This window comes from Dermacentor albipictus, chromosome 1 (assembly GCF_038994185.2).
Source record: "Dermacentor albipictus isolate Rhodes 1998 colony chromosome 1, USDA_Dalb.pri_finalv2, whole genome shotgun sequence".
NCBI lineage: Eukaryota > Metazoa > Arthropoda > Arachnida > Ixodida > Ixodidae > Dermacentor > Dermacentor albipictus.
Window position 1 is genome coordinate 493,338,839 of NC_091821.1, and position 15,877 is coordinate 493,354,715.

At 47.6% G+C, this 15,877-nt stretch overlaps 1 protein-coding gene across 1 annotated transcript in view; it reads right to left on the reverse strand.

Annotated features, from left to right (window-relative positions):
• Positions 1 to 2,742: 2,742 nt before the first annotated feature.
• LOC135912537 (protein sax-3-like) overlaps positions 2,743 to 15,877 on the reverse strand; it is a 39,184-nt gene continuing 26,049 nt past the window's right edge. Inside the window, exons 5-8 of the mRNA XM_065444996.1 lie at positions 10,409 to 10,686; positions 7,458 to 7,665; positions 4,523 to 4,833; positions 2,743 to 3,036 (exon numbers count right to left, since the gene is read on the reverse strand). Of these exons, the coding sequence (XP_065301068.1) occupies positions 2,859 to 3,036; positions 4,523 to 4,833; positions 7,458 to 7,665; positions 10,409 to 10,686 (975 nt within the window). The 3' untranslated portion in view covers positions 2,743 to 2,858. The remainder of the gene's footprint in view (positions 3,037 to 4,522; positions 4,834 to 7,457; positions 7,666 to 10,408; positions 10,687 to 15,877) is intronic.

The window sequence follows — 15,877 nt, forward strand, 5'->3', positions numbered from 1 at the left end:
TTTGGGTGGTCAACACGTGATGAAAAGAAAGGAGGTTCTGAGATGAGTTCCCATCGAAGTACTTGATTAGGAAAGAAAATTTCATGAAAAAGCAAGAGGCGTGAAATCTTTCTTCTCATCACCAGCTCTGGAAGGTTAAGAGTGTATTTCATCAAGGTGACACTGGCAGTACGAGCAAAATTATAGAGCATAAATCGAGCTGAACGGTTCCGGACAGATTCTAAGGTGTCAATTAGCGTTGATTGAGCTGGATCCCGGACGGCTGAAGCGTACTCCAGCTTTGGATGGATTAATGTTTTATATAGCTGTAGTTTAAGGTGTGCTGGCGCTTGGCGAAAGTTTCGGCGAAGGTAACCAAGCATACGACAAGCATTGTTAGTAATGTAGTTAATGTGAGAGTGCCATGATAAATCGTTCGATATGTAAACACCAAGATATTTGTAAGTACTAACCTGCTCTGATTTAGTTCCGTTCAAGGTGCAGGTAAAACTTTTAGAAGTGTTAGAATGCGAGATAGCCATATTTTTACATTTATTTACGTTAAGGGTCATTAGCCAAAAATTACGCGATTAAGGCCAGCTTGAAGAAGGTAGTTGTAACGTAGAATAACTAACGAAAACGACATGACACAGTCATCTGCAAACAGTTTTATGGATGACGTGACGTTACGCGGAAGGTCATTGATATATATTAAAAAGAGCAAAGAACCTAAAAGTGAGCCTCGCGGAACGCCAGATTTAACTGCACAGGAATGTGAGGAACAATAATTAGCGGTTACGAACTGCGTGCAGTTAGTCAGAAAGCATTCTATACATTTGAGAATATTGGGGTCGATGTTCAGCGTGCTGAGCTTCAGTAGTATTTGATCCGCACCGATGGCACCGGTTATTGGAACCTCAGTGCTGACACCCGTTGTTGCAACCGGACCGTTGGCGCCCGTTGTTGCAAATGGGTCGCAAGCCCCAAGGGTAGCGTTGGCCTGGCGGCCTGGGGCACACTGGAAGCATCCGAAGGTCCCAGCAAAGCATGAGGCGACTGCTAACAGAACAACTTGTTTATTCTAGCATCGCAAAGAGCGGGCGGTCAGGTCGACCGAAGTAGAGAGACGGGAGAGCACGTTACTCAACAGAAGAAATCGGAGCCTCTCTCCTGGCGTCCGGGGGCAGCTGCTCTTATACTCTTGGCGTCGCGGGCAAGAAGGAAGGTCACGAGACGACACCACGTGACAGCGGGCTACGGACGGACGGACAGACATGTAGAGACAAGGAGGTGACGCATCAGCCGGGCCGGCGCCGGTCAGACCTCCTCGCTTCACACTGGAGGAGCTCCTCTCCCCGGCTGCCGCGCTTTGACAAGCGTGGGCACACACACACACACGCACACACAAAGACACGTGGCACTGAACATGCCGGGACGCGCTCGGCGGGGATGCGTCGCGGCCGCTCCGAACGGGCCAAAATGTCCGCCGCTTTGAACGAAGCCCCGGCGTCCGTTGAATCCGCGCCGGCTACAGCGCGCGTCATAGGCGAAACGTAACAGTAGTAATGATTGGTGCGACATTTATCAAAAGCTTTTGCAAAGTCTAGAAACACATGTTTACCCAAGTTAATCTTGGGTAAACAGCGCAACACATACACGGACAAAAGCTATAGAAGTGACGGGATCAGCGCCTATTTCGTCAATTCCTCAGTTCTTGTCAGTATGTGTGTTCCGCCGTTTACCCAAGATGGAGGTAAACCAACTCATCCAAATGTCAGTTTTGTTAAGTGAAACGCTTGCGTCATTCAGTAAAGGCGCCGCGGCCCCTGACGGGATCATTTATTTTTATTTATTTTTTAGAGTGCTAGTTTCATGTCATAATGCTTCTCGTTTGCAGTATGTAAACTGGGGGCTTTACCTTTAGCCCGGATGGCCAACCGGCCTACCGACCTTTGGTTAATCTGTCACCCTGAGACCATACCCGATTTTAAGCAAAGAATTTCATTTGAGCACGTTGGCGATGGCACCATACTCTCGCACCACCTCGTATATATTGTAGCCCAAAAGTGTTCCCTCTTTTGTGCATTCCGCTTCCCTTTCATTCTTGGAGTGTCTTGGTCGATGCTTGATGTCTTTCCTTCGTTTATGTAAAGACCCATATGGCTTGACTATGGGCATGACTTGCGGTTGAGGTGGCTAGTCTGCGGAGGTGGTGCAGTGGTAACTGGTGCCATCGTCCTCGGGATTTGTCGGGGGTGACAAACTATAAGTAAATAATAAATTATGGAACGTACTTGTATACATGTGATACATGTACCACTGGCACCATAGGTCACGGCGCAATGACGATGTGGTAAATTAGGTACAAGATCGACGAACATTCTTGTGTGCTAGTACATAACATTTAAAATTGACAAACTCTATTGCCAGTAGCTAATAAACCTAATGTTACAGTACCTTAATATAAATATAGCAAGGACATGATATGGCATACAATTATTCTTCCAACATCGTGTACCTTAATCTAAAATATTTACCACCAGAGTATATACTAGCTTAATATAATTTCAAGGTATATTTTCTGGTCAGTACAGCGACACATATTTGTTGAACTACGCAGTGTTTTCTTGCAGCAATGACAGTAGATTCATGTCCGCTAATGGAGCATGCGCTTCCGGTTCCTGCTCCCCGGCGTTGTAGTCGGTGTTCAGATTCATTCACCTCATCCACAAATCTTTGCAAGAAAAATAATTCGTCGGCATGTTATCCATATCGATGGTCCCCCAATATTACACGACTTTATTATTTTTACTTGTCCTCTGCAAACATTTTCGCGAAAACACGACAGAGAAAATTTTAAAAAAACAAGCACAATCGCGTCATTCGCGCTTTCCCGCGCCTCGAGCCTGCACGGGTGCAGCGACTGGCGGCGCTGCCTCCCACGCCCGGCGATGGCGCCCCCTGGATCGGCGCTTGCGCAGCTCGGAAAACGCGATGATGACCGCCAGCAGGAAGATCTCGATGCCGATTCCCGACAGGGGAATCACAAACGCGTACCTGCGACACGTGATAAAACTCGTGTCGTCACCTGAGGATCCACGTGCTTTGGAGAGGCCTAGAACAACATCGTTAGTGCACACTATAAACTTAACCGCGTGCGCGCGTGCAAGTTATGAGCTGCAATAGCGTTCGACGTTAGGCCGGTTCGTTCACCTGAGATAAGAAGTGCAGCTGATCCAACGAGCTGGAATCTAGATACGGCGAAGCTTCGCGTGATTGCATAAAGAGACGAAACACGACTACACGCACGCACGCGCACACAAGCACGGGCGCACCCAAATTGTGCCGAGCCTTTTGTTATGCGGAGTTGCCAACCTGGGTCCGACGGAGCGAGTGTGACGGACGCCTTGGACGCATCGTGGTTCAATTCGAATTCGCTCAATTCGCAAGAAGTGCTTACCTCTTCATTACCGTGCAGGTGCGCGAAGGCGAGCTTTCTGGTCCTTTTTTTGTTTCCCCCGCACGGCCAGCGTCGCCGCTGCCGCGGTGATGATGATGATTTAATGACATCCCCTTTGAAAGGGGGAGGTGACAAATAATCGCCTAGCCTGCTTGATTTTATCAGGTATGCTATACATGTTTTTCATATCTATCGCATTTTTGTATATATCTTTTTATTCTTTTCCTTTTTTTCCTTCAAGTTCTACCTTGTACCGCTAGCTATGACTATGAGATCCAGTCTTATCAATGTCTTCTCTTTTTCCACCAATGCTTCAAACGTCTCTTGCTTATCTCGACAGATGACCGTTTGACGCTTCCGTCTCTTTTAAACCCAAGCGCTTCTGGAAGATATACGTCACCTACGGTTCTGCCTGGGTGAATCCTTTCACATTCCATTAGGATGTGCTGAGTGGTCTCCAGATTTTCACAGCAGCTTACACATGCCTTATCTAGTTCCGAGCATTTCCTCCGGTATGTTTTTGTTCTTAGGCAACCGGCTCGAGCTTCACGCATCCATGTCAACCTTTCGCGCTGTGGGTCGTCAACAATACTGCATTGCGTGCTTCCAGACATGCCGTGTTCTACTGTTAAGGCACGTTTATAGTCCGACGTTACCGGCGCGCGGGCGAGCGTCGTTCGCGGTCAGTCACGCTACGTCGGTTGCGCTGCCCCAGCCGAGATTCCCCCCCCCCCCCTCTATACTTCAACGCGCACGCCGTCGGCTGCTATCTTCGGAGCATGCGCAGAACGTTCGCCAAGTCGCGCACCGTCCGCAAAAGCCGTCTGCAGAGTTGGCGCCTTTTTCTTCGCGCGCAATGCACTGTGGTGCGAGAGTTCCGCCGACTCCGACGCGCCAATGGCTCAGGAGCCATATCGGCGCCGGGCCCGCCGGGGCGCGTCGGAAGCCGCCGGTTACGTTGGCTGCGCCGGTGCGCCCGACTATAGGGGGGTCGTTTTCGCCGACGTGACGTAGCGTGCGCGCGCGCGCGCGTTACGTCGGACTATAAACGGCCCTTTAAAAAGGGGGAAGCTATAATCCCACCTGCTGCGTACACGGACCATTACATCGAAGCGGTCGGCGTCGAAACCGTTGCTGGCGAGGCAGCTGTAGTTGCCCCTGTCGCCAGCCACTGCGTCCTCGACCACGAGGACGGCCTTGGAGACGTTGTTGTGGGCCTCCAGGTGGACGCGATCCGAGGGCGACAGCACCACCCCGTCGCGCAACCAGACAATGCGCGCCGGCGGCCATCCGGTCAGCTGCACGGCAAGGCGCGCGGGCTTGCCCAAAATCCAGTGCGAGGGCTCGGGCGCACTGGCTTCCCAGTCCAGGTAACAGAACACTTTGTAGCGCACCTGCGAGCATCAACAAGGGCCCACCGCTTACGCGACAGTTGACGCCATTCAAATCGCGATGCTTTCGCTCTGTTTGCGAAAAACTGACGCGGTTGTTAACTGTTCAAGCCGACTGCGTCCGCGCTGTGAGTGTGAACCGGGGCGTGCTGCAAGATCCCGCGCTGGCAGATCAGCGTTCAAAACTTAATGTTGGTGTACAGCGAATTACCCTCCAGATGTCACTTAAGAATGTGCAGAAGAGTATAGGAGCGAGTATTCAGAACAGGATGAAGCACGCGCCTGCAGCAGCAAAAGCCCGGAGACGGCTGCATCTCAGTGTAATAGTATGCCAATATATTCACTCCAGCAGGACCGTAGAAAACGCCCCTTTAAGAAGCGCTGGAACTGGAAACGATTGAGAGCGTTAACTTTTCAGCGGTCGAAATCAGCTAGAGGCATTTACAGTTTCTGTAGAAAAATAAGCAGGGAAGAGTTGGAGTCGGGTTTGTTACGTGGCATGGTTAGCTGTACAATATTTAATGAAGAACGAGAATAAAAAAAATTAGAGCTAGGCAAAACGCTAGCCTGCAAATTAGAACCTAATAATCATCATCAATCATGATCATCATCACATATTCCCTGCATAACTGATCTGCATGATGCCATACCAGTCCAACACAGTAGTTCTGTACGTGGTTACGTCTTTTTTTATAGAAGTGCTTATTCCCAGAATCTGCAGGACACTGCGGTCAATAAAAATTTTTTACAAACGATGCTTATTCCTCCAGGCTCGAAAAGAGAACAGGTATGCATAAGGATACAAATGAGTACGCCAAAAGATGCTGCTGTGAATACCATGAGCCAACGAACATGCAGAACAAGAACTACGTGCAGCATTGTGCCTAGCGGCAATACATTAACAGCGCCTTTAGAGAAGCACTTGTACTTTCACCAATTTTATATTAGAATTGTAAGATCGGCAACATACCAGATCTATGGCGGAATGCACTGCTTTAGTCCGCTCCTGTCAATATTGCATTTTTCTAGCACTCTTGTCTCCAGAAGAGAGGGAGCTTTAGGCTACAGGTGGACGGGGCCTCTGTCCCCATCAGTTAGCTACAAATGGGATACGGAGACTCACAAAAAATGTACAGGCAGTGACTCAAGCACTATGGTGTGTGAGAAGTGATGTTAACAAGCATTTCTTCACGATATCTCACAATGGCTCGCGTGTCATCAAATATCAGATGTGATGTGAAACATTTCTTCTCTCACAAAACATGTCATGTAAATGAAACTTTCTAAACCGAAGTGTTTTAAGCGCGTTATATCAGTCATCTCAGTTGAGCAGGAAATTCAAGTGGTCTCATCAAATATACCGTTATAAAAACAGAGTGAAGGCAACATGCTAAGTGTAGTCACTGAATGCTTTGGCTGTTAATTCTTTTTTTTATTCTGGGACATTACACGACAAAACCACAATATGATTATGAGGCACTCCGTAGTCCGGAAATCCGGATTAAGACCGCCTGGATTTCGTTAACGTGCACCCAATGCACGGTGCATGGATGTTTTTGCATTTAGCCCCCATTCAAATAGGGCCGCTGCGGGCGGGATTCGATCCCGCGCCCTCGGGCTAGCCCAACGCCAAAGCAAGTGTTCCACCACGGCGGGTCGTATAATTTTCAAATACACTTTCTAAAACACATAATAATTCCAAGGTAATCACAGTACAACGTCAGTAGTTGTAAGATACTTTCTGAACACATGTATCAACCCTACATGTGCCGGCAAAAAAAAAAATTATTCATTCAGTAAAAGGCTTTTTTATTGCACACCTGGACAGCAAACTTTCTTTTCTTTTTCATATAGAAAATATATATAACATGGGTGCAGTAAATTCACAACTTGTGGCTGAAAATACGAATTAACAATAACCATGCACTTTGACTAAATGTTTTCGAGTTTATAGGAGTTCTGTTCCGTTACAACCGCTGGTTGCTGCGGGTACATATTAGAGCAAACCATTGTTGAGAGGCTTGCAGATGCCAAAAGTCAAAGTTCTTGAAGCATGGCTCAGGAGGGTTAGGACGTTAGTTACTTATGATGGGTCTCAAAATATCGCACGAGGCAAAGACCTGCACCACACTCCTTGAACCACAAGCATGTTCCTTTGCGTACTTATTTTCAGTGTTGCTTCGACCTTTGCAAAAGACAAGCCATCGCCTTGTCGGATGTTCTTCGTCTGTTGCAGACGGAATAAAGCCCACAATGTGCCGTACGTTAGACGACTAAGGCATGTTTGAGAAGTTTTCATGCTCGCCTGAGGGGCAGCAACAAGCGACTGGCAGCCAACATTTGAATATCTCTGCCCAAACTAACTCTGTTCGTTGGGACCCTTAGTGGTCAAAGAGGAAACTTGTCAGAGCGTCAAAATGAATCGCGCGAGCCGGGTCCATTATCGACGCTTAGAACGAGCGTCCAAACACGCGGACGAGACCCATTCGTCATTGGCGCTTTCTGAAAAAAAAAAGGAATGTCACCGAGTAAGACTCGTCCACGGCATTGACAGGGTTAATTTTCCAACTCACTCGTTCCAGCTCACTATTCCTGAATACGTATTAGAGAACCTTAGCACACGGTACCTGTATGGACACTTTAATGTTGGAGTCACTGAGCGAGCACTCGTAGACTCCGGCATCGCTTTCTCCCGGATGTTTCACTGTCAGGGTGCCACCAGTGATGGACACGCGGTCTCCCTTTGTCAAAGGGACGCCATCTTTGCTCCAGTTGAATGCGCTGTCCACGGCGTCCGGCAGCCAGCAGGACAGCGTCAGCTGTGCGTCAAGCGGCCTGGGAGCGAAAGTGACAAAATGACGAAATAGTCGCGGTGAAGTCTGAATATTATTCCTCATATCTCTGAACTCAAGTCAACCTGTGCTATCTTCGGGAAACAAGTGTGTGCGTCCAGCTATAAACAGACCAGGAACGAGCAAGTCTGTCAAGGCCCATGTGAACTTCAGTATGTGCTTCAAGGCCCCTGTTAAAGTGAATTAATTATGGGGCTTTACGTGGCAAAACCACGATTGGATTACCAGGCACACCGGTGTGTATTAGGGTACTCAGGCCTCAGTAGGGGACCCAGTAACGTGCCCCCAATGCACGGAATACCGGAGATTTTGCATTTCGCACTCGCCGAAATGCGATCGCCAAGGCCGGGATTTGATCCCGCGAGCTCGTTCTGATAAGCGCAACACAATAGCCGCAAAGCTACCAGGGCGGTTGTCACCTGGTAAAATGTTCATTTCAGGTTCTCCGAGAACCTCTTCATTCTGATTTCGAAAAGATACAAGTGGCCGAATTAACCGATCCTAATGAAGCTGTTGCGCTTCGTAAAAATTAAATTCTCATCAATTGAAGGCACGTCAAACATCAAGGAGGTGAAGGCCACAAGTGTGGAGTTTTACGTGCCTGAACCATGATCTGATTATGAAGCACGCTTAGTGGGGGACTCCAGATGAATTCTGCCCACCTGGAGTTCTTTAATGTGCACCTACTTCCATGTACACGGGTGTTTTTGCATTTTGCCTCCATCTAAATCCGGCCGCCGTGGCGGGGATTTGATCCCGCGACGTCATGCCTATCAGCGCAGCACCAATGCCACTGAGCAACCACGGCGGATCCATAGGTTGCCATGGAGGGAGAAAATACTAGGCGGGAGCGTGACGTAATGCAGCAAGTCTCGACAAGGCAATCTCCTCTGACGACGGCCTTCCTCTCTGCCCGGCCCATTCGTTCGCTGGCCCTTGATAACTAGGCCCTACATGGTTGCCCGACATTTCGAGGCATTCTTTGGTTCGTGGTAGCCTATACAGCGACGTCCTCGTCTTGATCAGATCTCGCACACCCATCCTCAACTCTACTCTCTCCAATTCTGTATGCGCACTCGTGGAGGCTAAAAAAAAAGAAAGACTGCTGGCCTATCGCGGTGAGGACCCAATTCCTATGAGCCTTTCCTTCATATTTTTATGGCTAGTCTTCAGAAATTGTCACGTGGAGTCCTTTCCTATAGCCTTTTTCCTTCGCCCATATAGAGGACGATGATATGTAAGTGTACATATAATCTACAAGATTACTAATATTTATCAATGATCTAACTCCACGCAATCACCGAGATTTCGGCACTGCAATCCGTTGTCGTACGCAGTCGTGCAGCTGCGTTTACTACACGCTCGAATTAAAAACCCTTCACGACTAGCCATAAAAGTACGAGGACCATCGCTGAGAAATATATACGTTTAAAATTACGGTCGTTCGCAAACCTATTTAAACGCTGCACCGTTGTTCAACTGCTCCGTTAGTGTTGGAATGCATTTCATACTGTTGCTATTTCAAGCGGCAACAACTTTGCATCTACGTGGGCAATACATGCAGTCTAGAGTGACTCATCTTTATTACGTGTAGTATTGAAGGCGAGCTGTGAAATTGCATCTCATGGAAGAACGCTAACGTATCGCTAGGTACCCTTACACAATGGTACATTATGAAACAAATAGTTGGTAAACTTGCGACATCATTACGTGACTGATTTTGCTTACATCGTGCCAATTCGGCTATTTCCAAATGGTTATACGCCGGCACCTACAACACTGTGGCCCGGAAGAACGTGATGCTGAGGAGAAATGCTCGCCCCCCCCCCCCCCATCGATGTCCGGTCCTTTTCTACACAGCCGCGTAAGGTTTGTTACGGTCAAATTAAGCATCATGAGCGTCGATATGGCTTTGACAGACGAGGACGTGCGCCGAGTCCCTCGCGTACGGCTTGCCTCCGTTGGATACGAGAGCTGTTTCGCCCCAGTGCTTGTGCACTTGATTTTACAGTGCCCAGTGAGCAAGTTCCAACACCAACGTCTTTCGCTATCGTCGCTCACTGATTTCTCATTCCCGAAAGGGCAAGCACCTAGTCGGTAAACTATGCCCGCAAAAACAAAAAGAGAAAAAAAAACCTCTTCAAGAATCGCTTTCACCAACGCGCTCGACTCAGGCCTGTAGGCATTTTCCTGCGTGTGCATGTACGAAGTGCTGTGTCACGCCTTTCTCCTCCCTCTTTCGTTACATTCTTCGTTCCTCTTCAAGCAGGTGGGCGTTATGTCCCCGTCACCCAAGACATTTATTTCCTCGCTGCTAACCAAGTTCTCTAGCATTTTAGTGCCAAGTTTATAGATCAACAAACGCGGCGCCACAATCCCAACACCATCACATACGCTTCCCATTCACCACAAGTGCAATAGGGTCCCAAGCCGAGTGAGAAAAATAGCACTGCTCGTCAGTCGTTCTTGGTGAAATGAAGGAATGAGTAATTCGAATCTTGCTATTTAATAAGATAGCGAATGTTGTTCTACATGAAATTGTGTGAGGCTGAAAGTGTTTGCTAGAGGAAAGCTGGGGGAAACTGACGATAGGAGAAGATGCATGGCCGTTTAATAGAGCCCTTCACATATTGTTTAGGCGCTGCATTGACAGTTACTGCGCATCGTTTCGGCACGACGCGTTCCCAGGTGCGAGCTGCCCGAGGCCGCCCCCCGCTCGCCCCCACCTGATGAGCAATCCAGCACCGGGCAGTTCCTCGTTGGTGTGCACCCCGTGCGGCCACACGTGCAGCCTGGTCGAGGCCGTGGCGGCCCGCGGGCACCGCCCGTCCAGGGCCCGGCACGTGTACTCGCCGCTGTCGGCCGGCGCCACGTCGGTCAGCGTGAGCAGCGAGTCGCGCACGCCGGCGAATCCCGAAAGCCGCGCCCGAGACCCCGACGAGGCGAGCGGGACGCCGCCCACGAGCCAGCTGAGGCGCGCGGTGTTATTGGTGCCACCGACCACCTGCGTGGGGGCAAGTTCGTGTGATCAATGTTTCCAAATAGGCTTCTGAAAAGCGTCACTTGGCTCCTTTTAGAGCGCAGCTCTTTGGCGCCCGTTCCTGGGCTTCGCGTCGTCGTCGTCGGCGGCGTTGTCGTCGTCGTCGTCGGCGGCGTTGTCGTCGTCGTTGTCGTCGGCCTCGTAACCAGCTCGCCGACGAATCTGCTGCTCCGCCGCCACGCATGCGCGCTGTCGGCTCTCCGGGCGAGGGAGGATGATGGAAGGGAAGAGGAGAGACTGTGGAGGAGGGCTGGCTACACAAATGGCTCTTTGGCGTCCGTTCCTGGGTTTCGCGTCGTCGTCGGCGTTATCATCGGCCTCGTAACCAGCTCCGCCCCCCTTTCATCCCCCCAGCGCTAGCAGCGACCGACTGATACCGCTTTCGTGAGTCCGCTACCGCACTCACGAAAGACGTCGTGCACTTCCTGCAACTCGCATTAACCGTCCATCGATCCACACCGATGTTAGTAGTGGGGGACTTTAATGTTGACATAAAGACAAACAGCAATTTCCTAACACTTATGCGGGAGAACATCCCGTTCCTCTCGCTCGTAACGCGTCCCACGACTGTGACAACCTCGCGAGGCACTTGCACAGATCTCGTCTTTGAGAATCAAGCATTGGTGTACCAAGTCGAACATATATCAGTCTATTTCTCCGACCACAAAGCTTCCTTCATGACTGTCAAGAACTGTTAGTGGAGTCTTTGTTATAGGAATACGTGTGAAAAAAAAAATTCTGTGATAGCGCATACATGTGTTGCTCGATTTCTTTGCCTCAATCTATCGAAAAGGTGAAACAGCTTATTTTTTACAAACCAAATGCTTCCATTTGTTCACAAAATACGTACGTACCCGCTACCGCCTAAGCAGGAAAAGTGTCCTCCCCATCATTTAAAAGTCGCACGGAACCGTCTTAACAGTACAAACAGTGGCTCTTTCGCTAAACGAAACGGTCTCACAACACATATGCATGGAACAAGTACTATAGCGGAAAAAAAGAGTTCGAAACTCTGGCCGAAAAGAGAAAAAAAACTTCCTTTTAATTTTATTCTTTTCGCGAACACTTCTTGCTATGTTATGAAATAGCCCCCAAAGATTCTAAAAGGCTATTAACCACAATACCTCCCAGCCATTTGCTCTGTTTGACGAACAAATCCGTCGTATTCCCGATCATAAAACGACTGAGCAACTTAAATGCGTTTTTCTTTGTTTCTTTTTTACAACTGAACCACGTATTTTGCCTCCCTTCCTTTATTTCGGTCATGCAAACACGCCTGACATTACTTTTTTGTCCTAACTGCATTGAGAAGCTAACTTATCAATGCAAACTTACATCACCACCTGGTGTGGATGATATACACATCAAAATGTTGAAAAACGCCAAAATAAATGCGGGCGCGTCTTTATGTGCTATTTTTCGCCAATCGATATCATCTGGTGTGGTGCTGCTAAGCACGAAGTTGCGGGATCAAATCAATATCATGGCGGCTGCATTTAAATAGGGGCGAGATGCAAAACGTCGCTATACCGCTCATTTAGTGCAGGTTTGGGAACACCAGATGGCCAAATTTAATCCGGAGCCCCCCACTACACCGTGCCTCTAATCAGATCGTGTTTTTGACGCGTAAACCCGAAAATTCAGTGAATTTGTAGCAGTGGTGCTGGAAGACAAGAGAGTGAGCAAGACTGTTTCTGTCCCGAAGAAAGGTACTCCCATCGTTATGCAGCAGTGAGCGTTTCATTTCACCCACCAGTAGTTGTTTTAAACTAATACAGCATGTTATTTACTTTCAGATTGTAAACGTTTTAGTATCCCATAACGTTTTGCATCTTGCTCAACATTGCTATCGACAAGGACCTTGGTGAAATTGTCAACTAGCCAAATTTTTAGCGTTCCATGTTCTAGCCTCGATCCAAACATACCTGTAGATGCCCTTTTCTTGGACTTCATAAAGGTATTTGATAAATTTGCACACCAATGACTATTCTCAAAACTTTCTCGTCTGAACATTAGCTCCTTTCTACTGGTCTGAATACTTAGCTTCCTCACTAACCAGCAGCAGTTTGTATATGCCTCCTAACACATGCTGATGAACAGGCATCTCTTGTACATTTCGGGGTATCAGAAGGCACTGTTCTCCGACCTCTACTGTTTATCATTTACAGTAATGTTCCTTTTCGCCCGAGTACTGATATTTCACTCTTCCCAGACGACCGTGACATTTACGGTCCTATAAGAAACACTTGTGACATTGAAAGAAAACAGGGGGAAGGCAGGGGATGGAAATTCAAGCTGATGACCAAAACGACAACAAGGTAAAAGTGGAGCTAACGTTTCGACAATGGGGACTTGTCTTTTTCAAAGCGACATATGCTTTCCTCGGCCCAGTTTATATAGGTGGGCTTCTTCTAAAGGGGAGATGTGGTAAGGCGGGTGGGTGAGGCAACTGCCGAAGGTGTGTTAGCGGCAAGGGTGTAGAAGTGGGAATAGCGGGGTGCTATGCACATGGCCGGTGACACGGCCGTGTGTCAGCCGGCGTGTCAACGGCCGTGTGCCCAGCAACCCTCTGTTATCAGCCTCGCTGGAGGTCAGTGGGCTATCGTCTCTCCGAAAGAGATAATAAAAGGAGCTGTAGAAAAAGGTGCTCGTGAAAAAGAAATTGCTGAAATGCAATTACCATATAAATGAAAAAAATGCACGAAAAAAACACTCAGTAACGAAATGCAAATAACTAAGTGTTGTTGCCTAGAGCTTGAAATCTAGCATAGCCAAAAGATATTCCCCTTTAAAACGTTTATGCCTATTGGTTGTAATGTCTTAAACTTATGGGTAAGGCATGATTCTCTGTATTTTCTTTCTTGTTCAAAACGGAAATTTGACTGTCGGATGTAGAATTTAAGTCCATCAAAGTTATGACCAGGAAGGTTGAAATGCTTGGCAATGGTTTTGGGAAGGTTTTTAGCTGTGTCCGCGCGTTATCCGTTTAACCTGACGTTCACCGATTGTCCCATTTCTCCTTCACCGCTATATTGTTTCTTACAGAAGGAACATTGCACAAGTAAAGCTAGGTTTCGCTTTGTGTGTATAACTATTTTCGGTGCTTTTACTTTTAATGTCACTTTGAAGGTACCTGCAGGTTTAGCACCTGGGGCGACAACATGCTTTTATTACTGGGGAATGATGCTGGCTGACTTTTGCGTGCACTAGCATGTCTTTAAAGTTTCTGTTGCGGCAAGAAGTAAACCTTGGTGCATCTGGGAACGCTTTTCTCAGACGCTTGTTACATGATAATATTGGGTCGTATTTTCATAGGATGTTGTTTACGTATAGGGACATTAGAATACTTTGCTTTAAAGGCCGGCGATTTGTCAGATTCTGGTGCAGGCTGTTTCCTAGCTAATTCCGACTGTCTCTCCAATCTTGACGCGACGTCATATGCTCTGTTGAGGGCAACTTGTGGATAGTTTCTTTCTGCTAGCGTTGCTTTAACCTCATTTAGGTGGTGGATATAATCATTGTTTCGAATAATATGACAGCGCTAGCACATACAACCACAAAAGAACAAGGAAGAGACACAAGCGCTTGTGTCTCGTCCTTGTTCTTTTGTGGTTGCATGTGTTTGCGCTGTTACAATTTTGAAATCAAGTATGCACCAACTCGCGCGGAAAGAAGTTTTAACAATCGTTGTCATTGCTGCAGATGCTTATTCGTTTCGCTTGTCCGACGAAAATTCCTAGCTTGCAGTGTCGCGGGTGATGACTGTTGTAGTCAAAATATTGTTGGCTATCCGTAGGCTTCCGGTGAAGGGTCGTGCTCAGTTTTCCATTTTCCGTGTAGACCATCGTATTGAGGAAGCTGATTTGATCTAGACAGTGGTTCAGCAGTAAATTTAACACTAGGCCTAATGCGATTGAAATGGATAATTAAGTCGGTTAACGCACCTGTGCCGTGTTCCCATACTATAACTATGCCGTCAGTGTAACGCACATAAGCGTGGGGTTTTAACGGGTAAGATTTTAACAGGTCTGGTTCAAGCTGTCCCGTGAAAATGTTCGCATACGTTGGAGCGAATCCTGCTCCCTTGCTAGTGCTGGAAGTTTGTAGGTAGTGAATACAATCGAATTCGAAATAGTTGAGCGTGGAAACTAACCTAATGAGTGAAAGGTAATGTTGAGAAGCGTGCGCTTGGGGAATTGACTGCGAGGGATTTCGATACGGCTTCGATTCCTTCACTCAAGGGTATGTTAGTGTAAAGAGCAGAAATACCTAAAGTGATCACAATAGCGCGATCGGAAAGGCTGTGGTTGGCATTGATGCCATCGATAATTCGAAGGAAGTGCGGCATGTCTTGAACAAAACATGGGAGGGTAGTGGTAATGTTTGGCAGGCGGCGATTTATTCATTTGGATAGTGACTCGGCAAGTGTGTTGCTAGCATACACTAAAGACCGACATGATATTTCTTCTGTAAACTTTTTTTCAACAGGAGCATTATGTATTTTAGGAAAAGAATAAAAGCAGCCTGCTTCTTTGTTATTTGGCATCGTGAAGAGATATTCAGATTGCGTCATTAGCTCCCTGGACAGCAGGTCCGCTATTGTGCTTTGCACACTATTGCTGTAGTCTGAAGTTGGGTTATAGTCGACTTTTGTGTAATGGGTGTGGTTGCTCACTTGTTCAGAGGCCTTATTCTTGTACTTATCTATAGGCCAGATTGCTATACTGGCATCTTTGTCTGCTGGTGTTATTAGAATATCATTTGTTTCCGCGAGTTTTTAAGGACTTGTTGCGGAGCAGGGGACAAATTTTCGCGTTTCCGGCAATGCCGCGTTGACTCTAGAATTTTTTTTTCGATTTGTTTTGAGATGACTGCTGACTAGCTGATGTTCCCGTCCACTTTAAATCGAAGTGCTTCTGGAAGCTGTATGTTACCTAGGGGTCTCACTGGATGAATACCTTCGCATTAGGTTAGTACGTGCTGAGTAGTCTCCAGATTTTTGCTGCAGCAGACACACACCTCATCTTGTGAATATTTGGTCCGTTATGTTGCCGTCCTGAGGCAGCCAGCTCGAGCCTCAATTAGCAAGGCGCCTGCATTTGACTTGACGTACAGATTTTCCCCTCCAATTCCTTTCCTGTCATTCTTGTAAATC